This window comes from Haemaphysalis longicornis, unplaced genomic scaffold (assembly GCF_048455015.1).
Source record: "Haemaphysalis longicornis isolate Haplotype H1 unplaced genomic scaffold, Haemaphysalis longicornis Haplotype H1 scaffold_1, whole genome shotgun sequence".
Classification (NCBI taxonomy): domain Eukaryota; kingdom Metazoa; phylum Arthropoda; class Arachnida; order Ixodida; family Ixodidae; genus Haemaphysalis; species Haemaphysalis longicornis.
The window spans coordinates 216944602-216964020 of NW_027526203.1; the positions used below are offsets into that span (position 1 = coordinate 216944602).

The 19419-nt window shown below is 47.7% G+C and overlaps 1 protein-coding gene across 1 annotated transcript; it reads left to right on the forward strand.

Moving 5' to 3' along the window:
* Positions 1-6686: 6686 nt before the first annotated feature.
* Positions 6687-18627, forward strand: LOC144157483 (beta-1,3-galactosyltransferase 5-like). The gene is made up of 4 exons (XM_077688424.1): positions 6687-7004; positions 12867-13045; positions 16852-17077; positions 18451-18627. The coding sequence occupies exons 1-4, from the start codon at positions 6687-6689 to the stop codon at positions 18625-18627; spliced, it is 900 nt and encodes a 299-aa protein (XP_077544550.1).
* The last annotated feature ends 792 nt before the right edge of the window (positions 18628-19419 follow it).

Below are 19419 nucleotides of genomic sequence, written 5' to 3' on the forward strand. Positions count from 1 at the left end.
ACCTTTGCATGATATCAACGCTTTGATGGAGCCAGTCGTGCCGCAGCAGTTATGAATGTACCTGTTGTTGCGACAGTTCTTCCATCTCGTGCAGGGCAGCTTAAAATTGTGCTTTGTTTAAGCGAAGGTTATCTCGTTGGTTTTGCGACTCTGGCGAAGCCTCAGATTTAGAAATTCGCAAATATAATACGCGCGGCGAGCACCCGCGGCGACGCTGATCGCGCGAGTTATATGCAATCCGACCGTCTACGCCGCCGGTGTTCGCCGCGGCTGCGGTACCGAAACGAAAGCTCAAGCAGAATCATTCAGTTGATGATAGCGCATAGAATATTCTGCTATTACTCATATTTAGCCTGACGTACAATGTGGCTGCTGCACTAGGGTGTGAAAGTTTTCTTCGCTTACCTTTGCACGATATCAACGCTTCCATGGAGCCTGTCGTGCCGCAGCAGTGTTGTTGCAGCAGTTCTTTCATCTCGTGCAAGGCAGCGTAAAATTGTGCTTTGTTTAAGCGAAGTTGGGCTTGCGACTCTGGCGAAGCTCAGATTTAGAAATTCGCAAATATGATACGCCCAGTGAGCCCCCGCGGCGACGCCGATCGCGCTATGCAATCCGACCGTCTACGCCGCCGATGATCGCCGCGGCTGCGGCACCGAAGCTAAAGCTATAAATTTCGTGTGTTCAGTTTGTTACAGTTGACCTCATTCCTGTGCGCTCATTACATAGAGCTTCAGCAAAGCTTCAAAGTGCGAGCGATGAAGCTTTCGTCGCATTAATACATACCCATCTCTAGGATTCTAACCAAGTTTAAGTTCGAGTTCGCAGCTACCTTGTGTTCGTTTTCATGGAACTTGCTGTTGGGCTAGTTGGTTCATTAAACAGAGTAACGTTACATAGGCACAGAACGAGGAAAAGTGCGTCTCGCGCAATATTGTGCAGCCACTCAAGGTCATTCGGGAAGCTCCAATTTCTGAATGAGTTGCTTACCCAGAAATGTCCCACCCTCCGAACCAAATCCAACTACCACTTCGATGTTGCATGCTTCAGTTTAACAGGGCGCTTTGCTATGATCGACTATACTCGCAAGGCATAGCTATGAAGATACTTGACCGGGGATGCATGACCTACTGAAATGAAGCAGTGATTCAAAGTCTCTAACAAAAACACACCTGTTTATGAGCATGATGCTGCTGCTCCACCACTGATTTATTCAGCTGACTACTTCACATTGGTCAAAATACACTACATGTTGTCAAACTAACGAGTCAATAATGCCACGAAGGGAATATTTCAATACATATCGTCATGTCCTCAATGATGATGGAATGTTCCTAAAACAATACGGTTTATAGCAGAAAACATTTTCACACAATAAGCTATAAAAGCATAAACAACAGACAGCGCAACGATGTCACGTACTCAAGGGCAACTTAAAGGGGCACTGACACAAAAATTTTGCATCTTGTTTTTTTTTTGTTGTTGTTGCGATAAGTAGCTAGTGACCTACTTATAACCTGTAGAAATCTCATTTGCTTCAGCGTGCGATGGTTGTTTAATTAGAGGCATTTTCAATGCGGCCAGTCGCAGTTTCGGTTTCAGCGAGTGCCGCGAAACGATGGATTTTGTGGATTTTGTGTGAACAAAGCTGACTACGTGACCGTCGGAGGGATATCACAGAGCAGAGCCGCCGTAGCCCTGTCGAATCCGCATCAACGGCAGTTTCTGCGAATGCCCCCACGTACTGATCTCGTGGGGCGCTTAATTAAAAAGTGACCGTGGATGTGACGCAGGCGCTGCGAGTGCAAATGCTACCGCGGCTAAAGAACGACGCGCGACGCTCGAGACGGTGGGTGGCAAGACGCGCGCTGGGAGCAGCCGGCCGGTCTGCCTACAGGTCCGCCTACAGATGTGTTCGGCTTAGCACTGCGGCGGATATTAGAGTGCCGCTCTCGTAAGCAGTGCAGATGACAATTTTTAATGCAACCCGCCATCGCATCATTAACTCCTTTCTCATGTAAGCCACCATGGTTGGGACTTGGGGACAATTTCGTGCAGCGGTAACAAGCTATCACTCGAGCTACCTGCGCCGGCCTGGGCCACTTCGCGGCCGTGGCCGCCGCCTGCACAGCGACCGTGCGGCTAGCTCGGTGGGCTTTTCGTGCCTCCGGCGCGTTTTCGCATCCAATGCTAATAAACAGTAATAGAAACAGAGTGCCTGGAATCGCTGTAGAACTTTGGTCGCGGCCAGCTGCCCGATTAGCTGACGAAATCACGGCGCCTCCGCCGCTAACGATCGGGTCGTTCGTTCTCGAGAGCAGAAGCTCCGTCCTCCGGCCCTCCGATTGGAGCGGCGAGCCAGGCGAGCCGCCGAAAAACGCCGGCAGTGCGGAAGCGGCAAACACAAACTCGTTACGTGTTTGGATGTTGTTTATTTACACAATATCCTCGGGATGTCGATTGCGCGTGGTCCTCTGCTGGCTGCTCGGTTGCGTTTCGCACACTTTAAAATTGATTTTAAATATGTTCTAGGCTGTATTCGCCGCTGATATTTTGCAGGTGATGTATATGTGTTCCCACCAAATCTATCTCCGAAGTTATCTCGCCTTCAAAATTTTGTGTCAGTGCCCCTTTAAAGTTCTGAAAGGAAGGAGCGAACTTGTGTTCCGCAACAAGCTAGAAAGCATAAGCGTCGAAGAGCAGCGCTCGTCACTGCTGTTTCGGACGCTTCCGTGCTTGAACACGGCAGAATTTCTTCTGCGATGACATCAGGCGACGACAAACGACGTCTCTTTGTTGCTGGCTGGACCCTCGTTGAACGGGATCGCGGCTTCGGCTTGCTCAAATACGCCGGCAGCCCGTCGAAACGCCTTGGAACGGCGTCGGGCCGCAGCTTGGGTTTCTCACGTCGCAAAGAGACGACGTCTCCTTTCACCAAAAAAGTGTCGTTCCAAACAACGTCCGCAGTGTCAAAATGTTTTTCGCAGACACGGACATGCTGCGAGTCAAAAGAAAAGCCGCCGGCTTCCTGTCGCGGTATTGCACGTTTCCACTGCTCGCGCTTATCGGCGTCACTTGGCAAGCAAAACAACGAGACCTTTTCGCCCGTACCTCTGTAGCCGACGCGGCATCCCGGTACGCAACAAGTCTTGGGCATTTCCGCCCAGTGTCCTCGCACAATATCACCAAAGGCGTCACATCAACTGGTAACTTAAAACTCAGAAAACAACGCGCCGATGCTACCGGATTCCGTGGGAGTGCAGCTTCGCCGACGCAGCGCGCAGGTTTCGTCTGTCCCCCACTATGCACTCAGCGCCGCTCCGCGGCGGCTTCGGCGACATAGCAAACTGCTCCCATAGCGTTACGGCGGAGTTTTGTGACCAGAAAAGCATTGAAGGACTCTGATAGTACGCAACCAATTCGTGCTACCAGTGGTGGCATATGGAGCGGAAACGTGGTGCCTTGCTAAAGAACTGGAGAAATAACACTTAAATCGGCTGAACGGGTCATGGAACGAAAGATGATAGGGGTAACGCTCAGAGACAGGAAACGAGCTTCCTAGATCAGAGAACAAACTTCGAGTAGGAAGTGTAGTTCACCTTAAGAAAAGGAAATGGACTTGGGCTAGCATGTAGTGAGATGAAATGACAACCGGTGGACCACCAGCGTAACAAAGTGGCTACCGAGAGACGAGTCTAGAAGAAGGGAAAGGCAGTCAACTAGATGGAGGGAACAAAAAAATGGCTGCATCTCCCCTCCGTGGATGATGGCGAGGGTGCGGAGTACGGGGACTCGAAATGACATCCAAGTTTCGCCCCGAGTGACATCAGATTCGCGCCCCGACCGTCATTCGATTTGAGCCGGGAGTTGCACCTTGATTATTCCCTAAATGAAACTGCAACTGACGGCTCAACTCAAATTTCACTTGATTTTCGCTTGATGGTGGTGTGCGCATGGATGGACGCGGATGGACATTGGGAGGTCCTAAGGTACTCCGCACCGTTACAGGCGAGAGAGTAAGGCGTTTGACTTTCGGGTACTAAGTCGAGGTCAGTCGTCTTACCCATTGGTAAGACGACTGACACTAACTCTGTCTGGTTTACCAGACACAGGCTCGGATCCTGCTCGTGCCTGTGTGGTTTTTTGCGATTGTAAATGCTATTCGCACGGACGCGGACGGACATTGGGCGTCCTAAGGTACTCCGCACCTAATAAGAAAATTCGAAGTCAACGATTGGGTTCAGGCAGCGCAGGATAGGAGCGGCTGGAGGCCAATAGGAGAGGCCTTCGTCCTGCAGTGTATTTCTTGATGATGATTCAATCCTGACGTACTTGCACTTGCGAAACCTCTGACCAATGACATTTATAGAAACCGATGCCCCACCTTCCCTGTGCTGCGTCGCATCCGGATTCTCTGCTTTGAGCCAATCAGGGCTCGCTCGAAACAGACACTTTGAAACGCACAAGAAAAGGACAAAAGTGAGAATTTCGCCCTTGCTCGTTCTCTGTTCATACTTTTCTTTTTCTGTTCTGACAACCGCTATGTCATCACTTTTTTGTCGATAAATACGGTCTGTTAATTTGCTTCGTTCTCGGTTAATCCCTCGTTGCGGGCGTTCGTCCTTTTTTTAAGCACGACTACCACCCCAAGAAGAAGAAGAAGAAGCAACAAGCGATGGTGGGAAGGCGACTGGTCCTACCTATCCTCCAGCCAAAGGTAGGACCATGTGTCGATGATACACGTGAGTTTCAGACAGGTGCTTGTGAAAGGGCGAAAAATGTGGTCAGCATCTCTACCACGGCGGATACGGTACCATTACGCTGCCTATCGGGTGTATATTTGCTGCAGGGGACGCTTTTGTGGGGGCAAATGCGCCATGTCAACAGGGCTTGACAGACTTTTTCACGTTCGTTATAGCCCCGAAAAATGACTTTGGCAAATTAAGAACTGTTCGTTTCCGCTATGAAAACTGCATTGATCAATCACGGGGTGATATTGTGCGGCATAAAAAAAATAGGATCCCACATTTGCAGGGGTATGACGTGGGAGGCAGAATGAAAAGGTGGGTTTTAGCGCTGATCGCATTACTGAAGCATTCGTAGAGCGACTCCAGCTGTCTGAGTGTGCGAAACTCTCTCTCATGCTGAGTAGATCGCGATCCTTCAGTGACCTTTTCGAGTGACGTCAGCGAAAATCGCGATGGCCGGCCAGAGACTCTCATTGGAAGGGCCGTATTCATTTTATCCCTCATCCGGTTTTTCTTTTCCCAATGACGGCCGCATACAAGCGGTCAAACTATTCACTCGAAACCAGGTATACGTGACTTTAGGGAACCAAAAGGTCTGTGACGGAAACTGCTTGTTTCTGAAATGTGTTTTTCTTTCTTTCTGCGTTCCCAGCTGTCGAGTTACCTATTTTACAGATGAGAAAGCTCCAGGCGATATGGAAGAAGCCAAAATAACAAAACTTGAATGTGAGAGAGAAGGCTCTTCATTAGAAGAGAAAGCCGAGATTTTTGCCTGAATTTCGACGCTGACATGCTACTCGGTGGGAAAAGGGAAGGGAGGAAAGAAAAGGCCCCATGATTAAAATAAAAGAAGAGAGAAAACTAACACAAAATTGAACGTCCAGTTTGCACCGGTAGTGCGATGAAGCAGTCCGAATATTCTGTTTTTCTAAACTTTAAATCACTTCAACAACGCCAATCTCGTCCATATAATCGAACAACGCCACCAGTACTTTGCATTGAGCTGGTGGAGAGGGCCATGAACCAATAAGTACTTTCAAGGTCAGTGGCCGTGGGCTGAGGCGATCCAGTTTCTGCACAGGACGGCAGCTTGCGTGCATACATGCGGAGCACTCCAACAGGAAATGCTCCATGGTTTGCAGCGATCCGCAGAGATGTTTTATCGCTCTAAGAGAAAGGTACTCGTCGTCAAAGAGCATAATATGTCTTCCGCGTGTACTATGCGTGCACGTCCCTCGTGAGCCGCAGGTGGCTGTCTGACATCCAGGTCAGTCACCTAGGTTACGGAGAAACGGTACAAACGCCGTGGTTGCTAAGGGACGGCGGTATTACGGTCGCATTTCAAGGCCGATGATGCTAAGAAGAATAAAGAGGACGATGATCATGACACGGAAATTTGCTCGCTTGGAGCCAGCCATCATTTTTTTCGCTGGAAATTAATGCTGGCCTGCACTCTCTGGCAATCACAAACCATGAATGCGATGGCATTAAGGAGGCGGTTGATGTGCGCTTGAAGAGAGGGGCTTTGCTTTGGATATCTACAAATGCAGAATTAGGACTTACATGATCTCGCTCATTATTGTAGCGCATCAAAAGCAGCGGCTACTTGATTCTGCTCCTCATTAACGACTTGACTGGGCGCAATATCTTCGGAATCCTTGTTCCCAGTTTACTTCTTAATTACGACCTGGATGTGCATCAGCGACCAGGTGGGGAATTTTTATATGGGCCCACTTCACGTTCCAGCCATTTTAAATCCAGATATCAACATCTTCAGGACATAAAGATGGGGGTCACACTTCGGGGCCCACACTCCATTGACTTGTCCCTAGAGTTCCCGTTGCCACAGCAGAGTTACATGCAGTGAGTGGACAGCGGTGGAGAAAAAATACCTCTTGTTTATCGCAGCCGTGGGCAAGGGTGCCCCTAGGCCGACCGGTGATGCGGGCCTTGATTCGCATCGTGTCAGGCATCTGGTTCCTGTTCGTCGTCACCCTTCTCAACTATTTGCTACTACGCTACGTGCTGGGCGACATGAGCTGGCACGTCCGGCAGACGAAGATTGTCCAGCAAGTGCTTGGCCAGGCCGGGTTCTCGCTCCTACCTCGCATCGCCTGCCCCCGCCATCTGGCGGTCGTGGTGACAAGCGCGGCGGGAAACTTCGACGAACGCGCGGCCATACGGGACGGCTGGGGCCAGGATGTGGCCGCGGCCGAAGACGAGGGGCTCTTCTTCATCGTCGGCAAGCCCGAAGCTGCGGTACACGCACCGCTAGCCCAAACGGGAACAATCGTTTGTTTGCTGCTAGAGTCCTTTGAGGGCGAAAAGCCAGCGCATATTCACACATTTCCCAGCCCCCCACGCCATTGTGTCTAAACTATAGCGGACGTCCGACCAGTGGTCCGCCTTTGAGTCCTAGACAACTGAAATGGGAGAAACGACTGGTTCTTGTAATCCTCGAGGTGCAGTCAGTTGGGGTTTCGGATAAAGCCGCACTCACGCAGCTTGAACAGCAGACATCTTTTTTTTCTTTTTAACAAAGGGGAAGCGAAGTAAAGGCCTCCAAAGCACCAATTAAGGAAACCGTGTTTAGAATGGTTTATACCCCTAAGTTGCAGATCTAATTGTAGCCATAGTTCTTCGTATATAAGTTGTCTATAACAAATGTTTACAGCACAGTACAAGGACGAAAGAGAACAGCAGAACAACACGGGCCCGGACTTTGGTTGAAAGGGAGCGCTCGTGTTGTTCCGTTCTTCCCTTTCGTCCTTGTTGTGCTGAGTTGTAAATAATTTGTATTTATTACCAACAAGTCCAACTGGTTCCGCGGCTTGTGTATGCTGTCCCTTCGTACGTAAGCTCGCATAATCACCACTGAAGGTGACGTGACGAGCCTGAGATGAGTTGCTTGAGAAAGTTCTGGCTATGGTGCTTTCGGCTCAGAGTTCATTGTCTCTCTCCCCTTTCTTTGATTTCCTTTCGGGCGATTCCACGAGAGAACGAACATGCGTGTGCACGACCATTTTTTGTTCATTCTTGTTTTCTTATTATATATGCGCGCAATATGGAAAACCCCGAAGATCAAGTTTGTTTTCTCCTGAGGTGCGTAGTTCGGGAGAAAAAAATGTTTGAATGTGCCCGGAGCGCAGCGGTGGTTTCGGCAACTGCAGAGTTTTCCAAGTTTGCGTCTCTGTGTACGTCAAGGAGTACAAGGGGTGTGTATAAAATGTTTCGGGCCATAAACTAGACCATAATGCTAATCAGTGTAACGCAAAATCAGCGTCCAGTAGCGAACAAAAATTGAAAAAAAAATTGTGAAATCGGCCCAGACGGTAGTTTGTTACTGTTTTTGACGCCCCCCATCTACATTTCTTCTTTTCTGAAAAACTTGTAAGCCAGCCATTTTGTTGGCCATACGTGTCTGAACGCATCAGCAAAAGTTGGTGTTTGTAGAAAATTTATAAGGACTAGAAAAAATTGAATAACTTCGGCTCTTTTTCAGAAATTGCGCAAATTCAAAATTCCATATAAAAAACCCCCATACTCGAGTTTCTTCAAAATTGCGGAAACCAGACTCCTTTACTTGGACAACAAAACTGTGGAAAAACATGCTGCATCATTTTGTTCAGAACAAAGTTATAAGAGGCCAAACTTGGGGCTCGCGCGACGCGTCTTGGCGCGCCGCGGTACGTTCCGGCCGCTGTTGCCGGACGTTGCGCGGGTGTACACGGGGGGTAATTCACATTCCACTGCCACATGCCGGCACGGTCAATCTCTTTCCAATATTCCCAAACGAAAAAAACTATTCTGGAGATTCTTTTTTTTTTTTTTTTTTGCCCGCCTCTATTTCCCTAATGTGTTCTTTAACGAGCTACCTTTCTGGCCGATACCAGCTCGAAAGCGCTCCTTTGCGGCACCAGTGTTTTGCGGGATGCAAAACAAAAAAAAAACAAAGGTTCCTCCGATGCGCAGGCAACCGAAACAGATGGCGCACGGGCAGTTACAAGGGAGGGAATGGATTGACCTTTAGTTTTATTATTTGCGCCCGAAATAAGTCTTGGACTCACCCCAGCATGAAGTGTGCGTCTGCGTTTATTGTGCAAATGCCGACCTGTCTGCTTTGGCCCTGCAAAACGTTACAGGGGTTAACCGAAGAATGAGCAACTTAAAGGAGCTTTGTCTTTGCACCTCACCATCGACGCAGTGTTTCTTGGGCGAGTGCCGGCAATGCCCATTGGCCGACAACCTTACCATGTCCGCTTTGGGTGTTTCGGACGAAAAAGACGTCACGTACGCTGTATGGGAAAATGGTTCTCTGATAAAAAAGAGTGTACCGCCAGCTGCATTCGTGAAGGAGCTAGGCAAATGGGTCACCAAGTGGATTTCCCATGACTATATTAGGCGGACCCAGGCCATTGCTATAAACGAAGCGAAAAGATGCGAACGGCGATCAAGCATTGTACTGCACTTCGACTTCGCTGAAAATTGGACAGTTATTCTGCCAAATGAAGTCCAGTCGTACCACTGGCACAAAACACAGGTTTCACTGTTTACGTGCGTTGTAACTACAAGAAAATCAGTTCAGAGCTTCGCAGTAGTCAGCGATCACATGCAACACGATACCGCACATGCATGCTTTGCGCTCCACAAGGTGCACGAATACCTGGAGGAAAGTGCCCCTGTGTACAGCCACGTTGTTTGCGTTAGTGACGGTGCAGCCAGCCATTTCAAGAACAAATATCAGCTGTACGAACTTTCCAGAGCAAACTACACGTCTGCGAAGTGGCTGTTCTCTGCTACCGGACACGGAAAAAACTCGTGTGATGGAGTTCGTGGTATTGTAAAACATCACGCTTCGTTACACAACCTGAGGGCAGGCAGCACCAACGTCATTCGGTCAGCAGCTGAAATGATTGCCGAGTTGCAAAGCAAGCTAAAGAAGGTGACCCTGATTCACGCATCTGCTGCAGGCATCCAAGAGTTTCGCATGGAAAAGCGCGAAGAATGGAAGCGTCTGCCATGCATCCCAGGCATCCAGTCCTGGCACGTGTGATCTGTCACGAAGGAATACCCAAACGAACAGCGTTTAACTGTCGCCAGAGCTGCTGAAAGTGAGCCCACTGCCATTTGCCCGTTTTCAGTTTCCTGTGCTTGACTGTATGAGCGTCCGAGGAAGCTGTGCTGCAGATATTATAAAGATTTTACTTGAGTTGTATTCCCACACGTATGCCTTTTGCTGTGTTCCTGACTGTAAATAATTAATCACGGTAGTCTGACAGCCAATTTCCAAACTTGTGTCTTTTTACTTGAATAAATATTCTTGTGAAGAAAATCTGAAATCCCTTCAGTAATTTACTCGTGCTGTGACCGAAGCGCAATGATAATAGAAAATTTCGACCACTCCTACCACTTATACCCGGTATAACCACCGGAAAAACTTTTACTGTTGTTGCTAATCCTTCTTTCCTTTCCTTATAAGAAGAGTGGCGTTCGCAAAGGAGCGCTTTCGAGCTGGTATCGACCAGAAAGTTAGCTCGTTAAAGAACACATTAGGGAAACACAGGCTGGCAAAAAAAAAAAAAAAAGAATCTCCAGAATAGTTTTTTTCGTTTGGGAATATTGGAAAGAGATTGACCGTGCCGGCATGTGGCAGTGGAATGTGAATTACCGCCCGTGTACACCCGCGCAACGTCCGGCAACAGCGGCCGGAACTTACCGCGGCGCGCCAAGACGCGTCGCGCGAGCCCCAAGTTTGGCCCTTTATAACTTTGTTCTGAACAAAACGATGCAACATGTTTTTCCACAGTTTTGTTGTCCAAGTAAAGGAGTCTGGTTTCCGCAATTTTGAAGAAACTCGAGTATGGGGGTTTTTTATATGGAATTTTGAATTTGCGCAATTTCTGAAAAAGAGCCGAAGTTATTCAATTTTTTCTAGTACTTATAAATTTTCTACAAACACCACCTTTTGCTGATGCGTTCAGACACGTATGGCCAACAAAATGGCCGACTTACACGTTTTTCAGAAAAGAAGAAATGTAGATGGGGGGCGTCAAAAACAGTAACAAACTATTGTCTGGGCCGATTTCACAATTTTTTTTAATTTTTTTGTTCACTGCTGGACGCCGATTTTGCGTTACACTGATTAGCATTCTGGTCTAGTTTATGGCCCGAAACAGTTTATACACACCCCTTGTACTCCTTGACGTACACAAAGACGCAAACTTGAAAAAATCTGCAGTTGCCGGAACCACCGCTGCGCTCCGGGCACATTCAAACATTTTTTTCACCCGAAGTACGCACCTCAGGAGAAAACAAACTTGATCTTCGTGGCTTTCCATATTGCACGCATATATAATAAAAAAACAAGAATAAACAAAAAATGGCCGTGGACACGCATGTTCGTCCTCTCGTGGAATCGCCCAGCTGTACCGGCTTACAAAAGGAGGCGACATTCATTGGGGCCTAACCCTAGGCTCTTGACCTCATTGACCTTAGAGACACCTGCCCCAAAGCTGCAGTACGCGTGTAGACATTCTCTTCGTTTGGTGGTCCCTATCCCATCGATAATGAAAGTTGCATTTGGATCACACTCTCGCGGGGAACTAAGTGAAAAACTGCAAAATGACTGAAGCTCGGCAAGTTGGCGACTACGTACAGTGAAAAAACAAAGCAGCAACAAGTCTCACCTGGACAAACTCCACGCTATATTCACGTTGTCGTTACACATATAGGCCTGTAATGTCACTTCGTAAACACACCACAAGCGTATATAAAAGAAATGCACAAACGGGGGGTGAATGTAAACTCGTAGCGTGCACGTGCCCCGTTTAGTCCTTCCGCTGATTTTTTTTTTCAGTAAAGTAAGATTCGATAAAAGTTCCACACACACTTTATTCAAATTCCAAATGCATGAAAGAGCTCTTTCCGGCGCATTGCGTAAATCCTTCGTAAATTGCATAAATGTAGATGCGTAAGTTATGCGTCTAAAAACAGCATTTATGAATTTAATTGGAATGGGCATTGCCCAGATCTTTTCTCTGTGGTTTTTTATTTTAAATATGTGAAAGAAATGCATATCTGTACCCTTCTTCCAATGTGCCATTGCGTATTGGTGCATTTCCGTACTCTCCCATCGCTACTTGTAGTAGTCGGGGTTCCCTGAAGCTTCCACAGGCAGTTTTCTTCTACGCATCCTCATTTACTTCTGAAATGAAAACAATGAAAAAGACTAGAATGCTGTGGGCACGCTTCGCCGCTGGCCAAACATGCTCATGCTTATCCACCTCTCCATGCACCCACATGTGCCAGTGATGTTCCGTGCGGGCAATTTTCCCTTTTTCGGGAATTTTCGGCTGTAATTTTCGACAAAAGGTAAAAAGGGAATCCTAAATGGAATCAGGCAAATTTATAGTGGAGTAAAAAGTAAACATATTGCCAGTGAACCGGACCTCGCATCGTTTATTCCTTTGTTTTCTTTTAAAAACGTTTCCTTAACACTTAGTCGAATTTATGTTCACATATCCGCAGTCATGTTCCCGCATGCGAGCCACAAGCATGCAAGGCCGCTTCCAGTTGAGTTGAGAAAATAGGACGGAGCATAGAGTAAAGAATAATCCAGAAGAAAGCGCTAGTAAAGCGTGAAGCGGCGACGGCTAAAGGGCTGGGCCTGTTCGCAGGTATTCCAGGTGTTCGCAGGTATATACAAAAAAAAAGTATTTTGGGTGCGCCCTTGTCCGCGAGCTGCCTACAAGAGAAGGCGGCAACAGTCCCGGCTCTGAGCTTATATTACCCCAATTACCCAAGAATGTCAGTTGTCGCTTAGACCTTTAGCATGCGAAGTAAGCAAGCTGGTTGGTCCAAAACGAGAAATGCATAGCCAAATGCTGCTGAGGCTACGTGAAGTACACATAGGTGGCGCTGGCTAATCTCCAAAACGGAACAGCAATCTACGTAAACATCTATCAACACCAAAAAGAATGCAGGGAGATTTTCAGAGAATTCTTCAAAAACCGGCGGGGAAAAAATGCTAAGAATAGGGAATTTCTAAACCTAGAAATGGGAATTTTTCTCGTCAGTACGGAACATCACTGACACGTACCTGTGTGTTCTACGTCTTCGCAGACCAGCGGCCGCGTCATCCAGAGCTTGCTGAACAGCGAGAGCGCCCAGCACGGTGACATCATTCAGGCTGACTTCAGCGACACGTACCGGAACCTAACACTCAAGTCGGCGTTCCTAATCAAGTGGGCCTACATGTACTGCTCCCCAAGTCGCTTCTTCTTCAAGGCGGACGACGACACGTTTGTCAACGTGGCCAAACTGCGGCGCTTGCTTAAGCCATACGCACACCGAAGGCATCGAGCAAGGTTGTGCGTTTTACTTTTGACGCGCAAACGTTACTTGGCTATAGGTTGGCGAAACCGGGCAACCGGCTTGCGCATGCAAAAAGCGTCCACAAAACAGTTCTGTGGAGACAATTTCTAAGCGGCATGGTTTGTGATTCTGCCACAAGTGACTACTACAGTAAAAGCTAGTTAATTCGAACTCGAAGAGGGCGATTGTTCGAATTAAGCGGAGTTCGAATGAGTGGGCGGGCGCTAAAATAAATGGATGCATCGCGCCGCACTGCAAGGGCAGAACACAAAGAAGCCACTTCTGGACTCGTTATCGCGAATTAGGCGCTACTACACGTTTGTGGCAGGTGATTTCGTAAATAATGTTTCGTAAATAATAATGGCACGCTGGCGAAATAAGCTGTTCCAGGAGCGTAGCGCTCACGCCACGCTTTTGCATCTCTAGTGAATTTGGTTGGTTTGGATTTGCAGCACATAGTAATCAGTTCGGGCCGACTTCTTCTGCGAGGAGCGATGGAAACCAGGGGATCATAGTTCGAATTAACCGTTCTGGATACCGACGCGTTCGAATTATCAGGAGATTTTCCCCATTGAAATATATAGGGCTGTGGCGGGACAAGGGCGTGAGTTCGAATTAACCAGAATTGCGAATTAACAGAGTTGGAATTAACGAGGTTTTACTGTATGAGTACGATATCAGCGGAAGTGTCGTCAGCGAACACAGCCAAAAAAAAACACTTTCGCACTCACGTGTCATTAAAAACTTCTTAGGGATCCTCGGCAATAGTTTGTTTGTAATAGAGGTATACCTATACAGGCCGAAACATCTGATCTAAGAGTTAAAATCATCACCGCTGAACTACATAGTTTAGGTTCGAACGTTGAAAGTCTGCTGTGACTATATAGTATCATGAAAGCGGAATTACCCACCGCTTCGGTTATCCACAGTTGTGCTACTACAAGCGAGGTCGCTGCTTCAATTACTGGCCGAGGAGGCTGTTTTTATTACGGAGACAAAATTTATAAATGTTCGTGCATTTAGACTTCAGACTATTCAAGAACCTTCCCGGCCGCGACGGCCGCTTTTCTGATGGAGGCGAAAAGTGGAAACGCTCATGTGTCGAGATTTCGGCGCACGTTAACGGATGCTACAAAACTTTTTTCAACTTTTTTTTAAATCTTAATATATTGCTGAAAGTCGTCCCTCAACACATCCAGTACTCAGATTAGGGGGTCGCAAAGTACCTTAGTCAAAAAGTACTGCTCTATGACCATCAGATAACTTGCAAACTCGCTCAAAAGATGTTTCCCTCTTTCCCGTTCTTAACGTTCTTCGACGGCCAACATTACGTCACTGACATCATGTAACGGCTGTTGGCCTGTTTTCCTTCAGCTGCAGCAATGAACGCTTTTCGACAGCAACTTTAAAAACAGAGCCACAAAAACAAAGCAGAAACGGACGGCGTATCTGGGGCGACAAGCAAATTACGCAGTGCGGCTCCGTGCTAGCGATAACTGTAGCTTTCTCAGTGCTTCCAGACGCGAAGGAAAGAGTGAAAGCGTTTATCGAAAGTGTTGCAGGCTCCCTTTAAAGATCCCCAGGTGGTCAAAATTAATGCGGAGCCCTCCACTACGGCGAGCCTCGTCAGCTGCGTTGCGTCGGCGCGTTAAACCTCATAATCAATCATCGAATCTGAAACCATTCTAGAACACCCTATAAGATCGGAAGCATTCGCTCAAAACAGAATAATCGAGGTGGATGCCGGGCGCAGCCCTCTTTCCGTATCAAACAAGATCGCCTGGCACGGCCTGACCCCAGAAGGAACAAGCGTGCGCTCCGCTTTCAGCGCAGGATATGACAGAAGTGCGCGTATAGACGCTGTCAACAAAGTATAAACAAACCATTAACACATCATGCTTCGGGGCAATAAATCCCAGCTGATAAGCACGTCATACGGGGGTTATGGCAGTCTATGTTATTAGATTCGAAGGCAGGTCACATGGGCGACTGTGGTGTCACGCGAAAGATGCCGGTGATGGCGCGTGGGTACAAGAAATAAAACTGCGTAATAGTAGTTAAGAGCACAACTTGTTGCGCACGGGCAAGATGGGGTATAGCAACTGCAATGTATTAGAGACGGCAAGTCATAACATCATGCGAATGCTCAAATCGTAGGTACTACCCACCGCGGTGGCTCAGTGGCTGTGGCGTTGTGCTGCTGAGCACAAGGACGCGGGATCGATTCCCGGTCGCGGCGGCCACTTTTCTGATGGAGGCGAAAAGCGCAAACACTCGTGTGTACGAGATTTCGGCGCACGTTAAAGATCCCCAGGTGTTCAAAATTAATCCGGAGCCCTCCACTACGGCGCGCCTCATCACCTGTGTAGCGTCGGTGCCTTAAAACCTACAATCAATCAATCAATCAATCAATCAATCAATCAATCAATCAATCAATCAATCAATCAATCAATCAATCAATCAATCAATCAATCAATCAATCAATCAAATCGTAGGTACTAGTGTATACAGTACAGTTAAAGCTCAAAGACATATCGTATGAATTGTCAGGTTGTTTCCAGTGTAAAATTTGCGAGCAATATTTTTATTGCTCTCGGTTTTTCAGTGCGAACGTTTATGGCCTTACCTCTGCTGTAGCTTGTATACTCGGTCTCAGTCTCAGTTTCAGTTTCAGTTTATTAGCGATTCCAGAAAAGTAGTACAGTAATAATAGTGTACGGACGAGGGTCCCAAAGTTAAAAACTGTAACGGGACCCTTGATGAATACTAACAAACCATGAATTAGTTCAAGCTAACAAGCAACACGTAACACGAGTGGATGGTAATCAATTATACAATATCTTGGGGTGAGTAATCAGTATCAGCTAAGTGACACAAAAGGCAACGAAAAACAACGCAAAGAAAGAAGGGCAAAAAAGAGACAAAAGGAAAATAACATTTCTAGTTAACGGCGGGCATTGCCAGTCAAAATCCAGTCATCTAAATTATACAACCAAAAGACCACAAACAGGCAGCTAATACATTAACAGAAAAAAAGATGAAGCGACTTTTTGAATAATGGCATTGTAGACATCGATTTAATATAGGCAGGTCATTAAATGGCCGCAAATGCAGTAGTCATTTTTTCATTATTTGTGCGTTGATAGCAGGTTGATGCTGATGGCACCGTTGTCGTTGCCTGTGTTCCTATCTTTTCTGACGCCACTTCCAGTCGTTGTGTAGAAACTATGAATTGGTTGAGGGGAATTTAATTCGCGCGATGCGTACAGAACACTGCTGGTTTTCTTTCATAACTTTTCTAAGTTACCTTAATTAACCCAATTTTTATTCCTTCACTCATTCGCCTGCTGTCCTTGCTCATATATGTACCGAAAGTCAAGTTGGTTCTTAGGTTTGTATTTTGATAGTGACATTTGTTGGAATTCTCACCTTGGTTTTTTCGCTTTTTGTCAACGCCGCCGACGTTGCGGGATTTTGTACGACTCGGGGATCTTAATTTCACACGTCAAAATGCGAGGTTTCAAGAACTGCTACGCTATTTTCAAAACTCCTTTATATTTGTCCAATTTAAATTGGCGGGAGGATTCTCCTGCAGGCCCTTAATTAAGGGATACGCGTACCGCTTTGTGGCGTCTGTCCCTCGCCTACTCTTCCGGGCTGATCTAAGAGGATAACGCCGAAATTTAGGATTCGCGCGGTATGTAACGCTGCTCATGGCGTTTTGGGATCGCAGGCCCTTCGTGGCAGGCAGCATGCCACGGCTGGAGCCCATTCGTGACACTGAATCCAAGTGGTACTTGCCGCCCTCCGTGTACGCCCGGACGTCGCTGCCTCGGTACGTGCTGGGCGCCGGATACGTGGTGTCCGCCAGCGCGGTGCGGCCTCTTTTCCAGGCAGCGCTCGAGACGCCTTTTTTCTACCTCGAGGACATCTTCCTTACCGGCCTCGTAGCGGAGAAGGTGCGTGCGTGCACAGAGTGCTTTCGAGACAGTTTGCAGTACCGGCGCGACTGCAGTACATATGAGGCATCCATATATTAGTTACAATAGAATCGCATGTTCAGTTAATGGCTACCGCCCCATCCACTGTGAGCGCGGAAAATGTCGTGTTGAACATACCTGGCTCCCCTGGCGTATGTCGAAGTACTTTGACTCCATTCAGCAAGTAGCGAAGATGCTTGTCATCATTTTTGCTTACTTTACTGTACATGTGTCTGAGCAAATCAAAGCGTGGATACTGCCATTAGTCGGGGATCGCCTCGGGTTGGAGTGTCCAAATGACCCCCATGTGCCCATCGCAGCCTCGAGAATCTGTACAGATTTTGTGTTTACTGGGAATGTGGCGTGGGTTGCGACCGAGCCTATCGGAGTACTGTACCGCAATGACCGCAAGGCAATTCTCGTACGCGGTTCATAGGGAATCGAACACGAGCTTCTTTATGTCAGTTGATTTCCTCTGCTTTGGCACACTCCCGTAGGGCCGCTGGCAACCCCTTTTTTTAAGGCAGGATGGCCCCTCAATATTGTTTTTCTGAAGAAGCCTAGAAACGGTAACGCTTGCGTGCCACGATATTTTGGTGAATGCTAAAGGCCCACAATGGGACCAATTTATTAAGGAGCCCTCCACTGTGGGTCTAATACCCCCCCCCCCCCCCTTTAAGCACTTCATTCTTCACCGCAGCCACTTGGCTACTGCGCAGAACGCCAAAATAAAAACATGCTAAAAAACAGGGGTCCCGAAGTCTCCAAATACCCATATGAGGGGCTCATTCGAAAAATGGGAGGGTAGCGAAAAACGTTCATCAACGTTGCATTCCCGACAGAAAATGTTGAATGAGTGAATTATGGGGGTGCTTGAAAAGCATTTTTCACCCTCTCTTTCTCTTCCCCTCCGTTCATTAAGTTTTTCGTGACTGGATGTGTGCGGGTGGGCGAAGTGCACGAGGACAGCCTGCCTCCCAAAGTTGGTTTTACTTCAAAAACACTAGGCCTACTGCATAAATCTTGGCGAAACATTCTGCAAACCATTCTGCTAAAGGTCTCACCCTGAACTCTTTAGTGGATTTCGAGAGAGGAAAGAGAACGAAGAGCGGTGGGCTAGCCGACGCCATCTCTTTTGTTAACCTCGATGGCGTTTCAGATTTTTTCATTTGTTTAGTGCGAGAGAAGTCACCCTGATAACGAACGGGAGCTCTTGCTGAACCTTGGTGTCCTTACGAACACAGAGTCCGCAGACTGAGTTGCGCCGCATAGTCCATCGGTGCCTTCAGCAGCATGCGCGTGGTTACCAAGATTGTCTGTAGAGCGAAGCTGGCCGCCTGTTCTCTTTGCAGGCAGGCGTCGAGGTGATCCACACGTCCTACCTCATGACTATGAACGACTCGGACGCAGGACTGTGCAAGCTGCTAGGCACCGTTTCCGCCCACCCACTGACTCCCGACAAGCAGCGTACAATTTGGAGACGGCTGCGCAACGATAGTGCCACCTCGGGGTGCCTGTCCCCAAAATAATGTCGTTTGGAGATGAGTCCCTTGCGCAATTGCTATGATCTCCTGCCCCATTGCGGTGGCCGCCCTTTGGATAGCCTGTTCTTTTTTGACTGCACGCTTTACTGGACAAAGAAAAATGCATAGACGCCACGGTTGTTTTTCATTTCGGGATTATCAGCTCCAATTCTGCGATAACCGCCAACTGTGGAGAAAATTGAGAAAATTATAGTTCTTTACTATTGTCAACAGCGTTATCGCGTGATAGGGCCGCGTCGTTGCCGCCAACAACATGCGGTGAAGGCGGAGCAAAGTATAAAACGAAAAAAGAAGAGATGATCACCTACCCACGGAGCGGGCATATTAGTCCACAGGGTCGTGGAGGAGTGACCACGCTATTCTCTGCTCTCTGATTTAAAAGTCTGCTGCAGGGCTTGTAGTGTATTTTTGGCGGCAGCTTCTACTCTGAGGGCTGAGGCAATTTCCTAGCTTGGATTGTCTGGATATTCGTGTAGTCGACATAACAGTTTTTTTCCCAAGTCTCCGGGTACGTGATACAATGTAATCGCCTGCATATCCTGGACGCAATTTAGTCATGACGATGACACCTTCTATACAAGGGTGGCGAGTTCAGCGCTTGTTCTGTTCATTTCTTTCTTGTTGTGTCCCTGTTGTTTTGCGCTGTTCCCCAAGATGCAAGACACCTTCTATGCCTGACCCTACGGCTTGGTGTTTGTACCTTTCATTGGATTAATACTGTTTGTTCCCACAATCACAGAAAAAAATGCAAGCGCGCACCTTGCCCCAAGCGAGGCA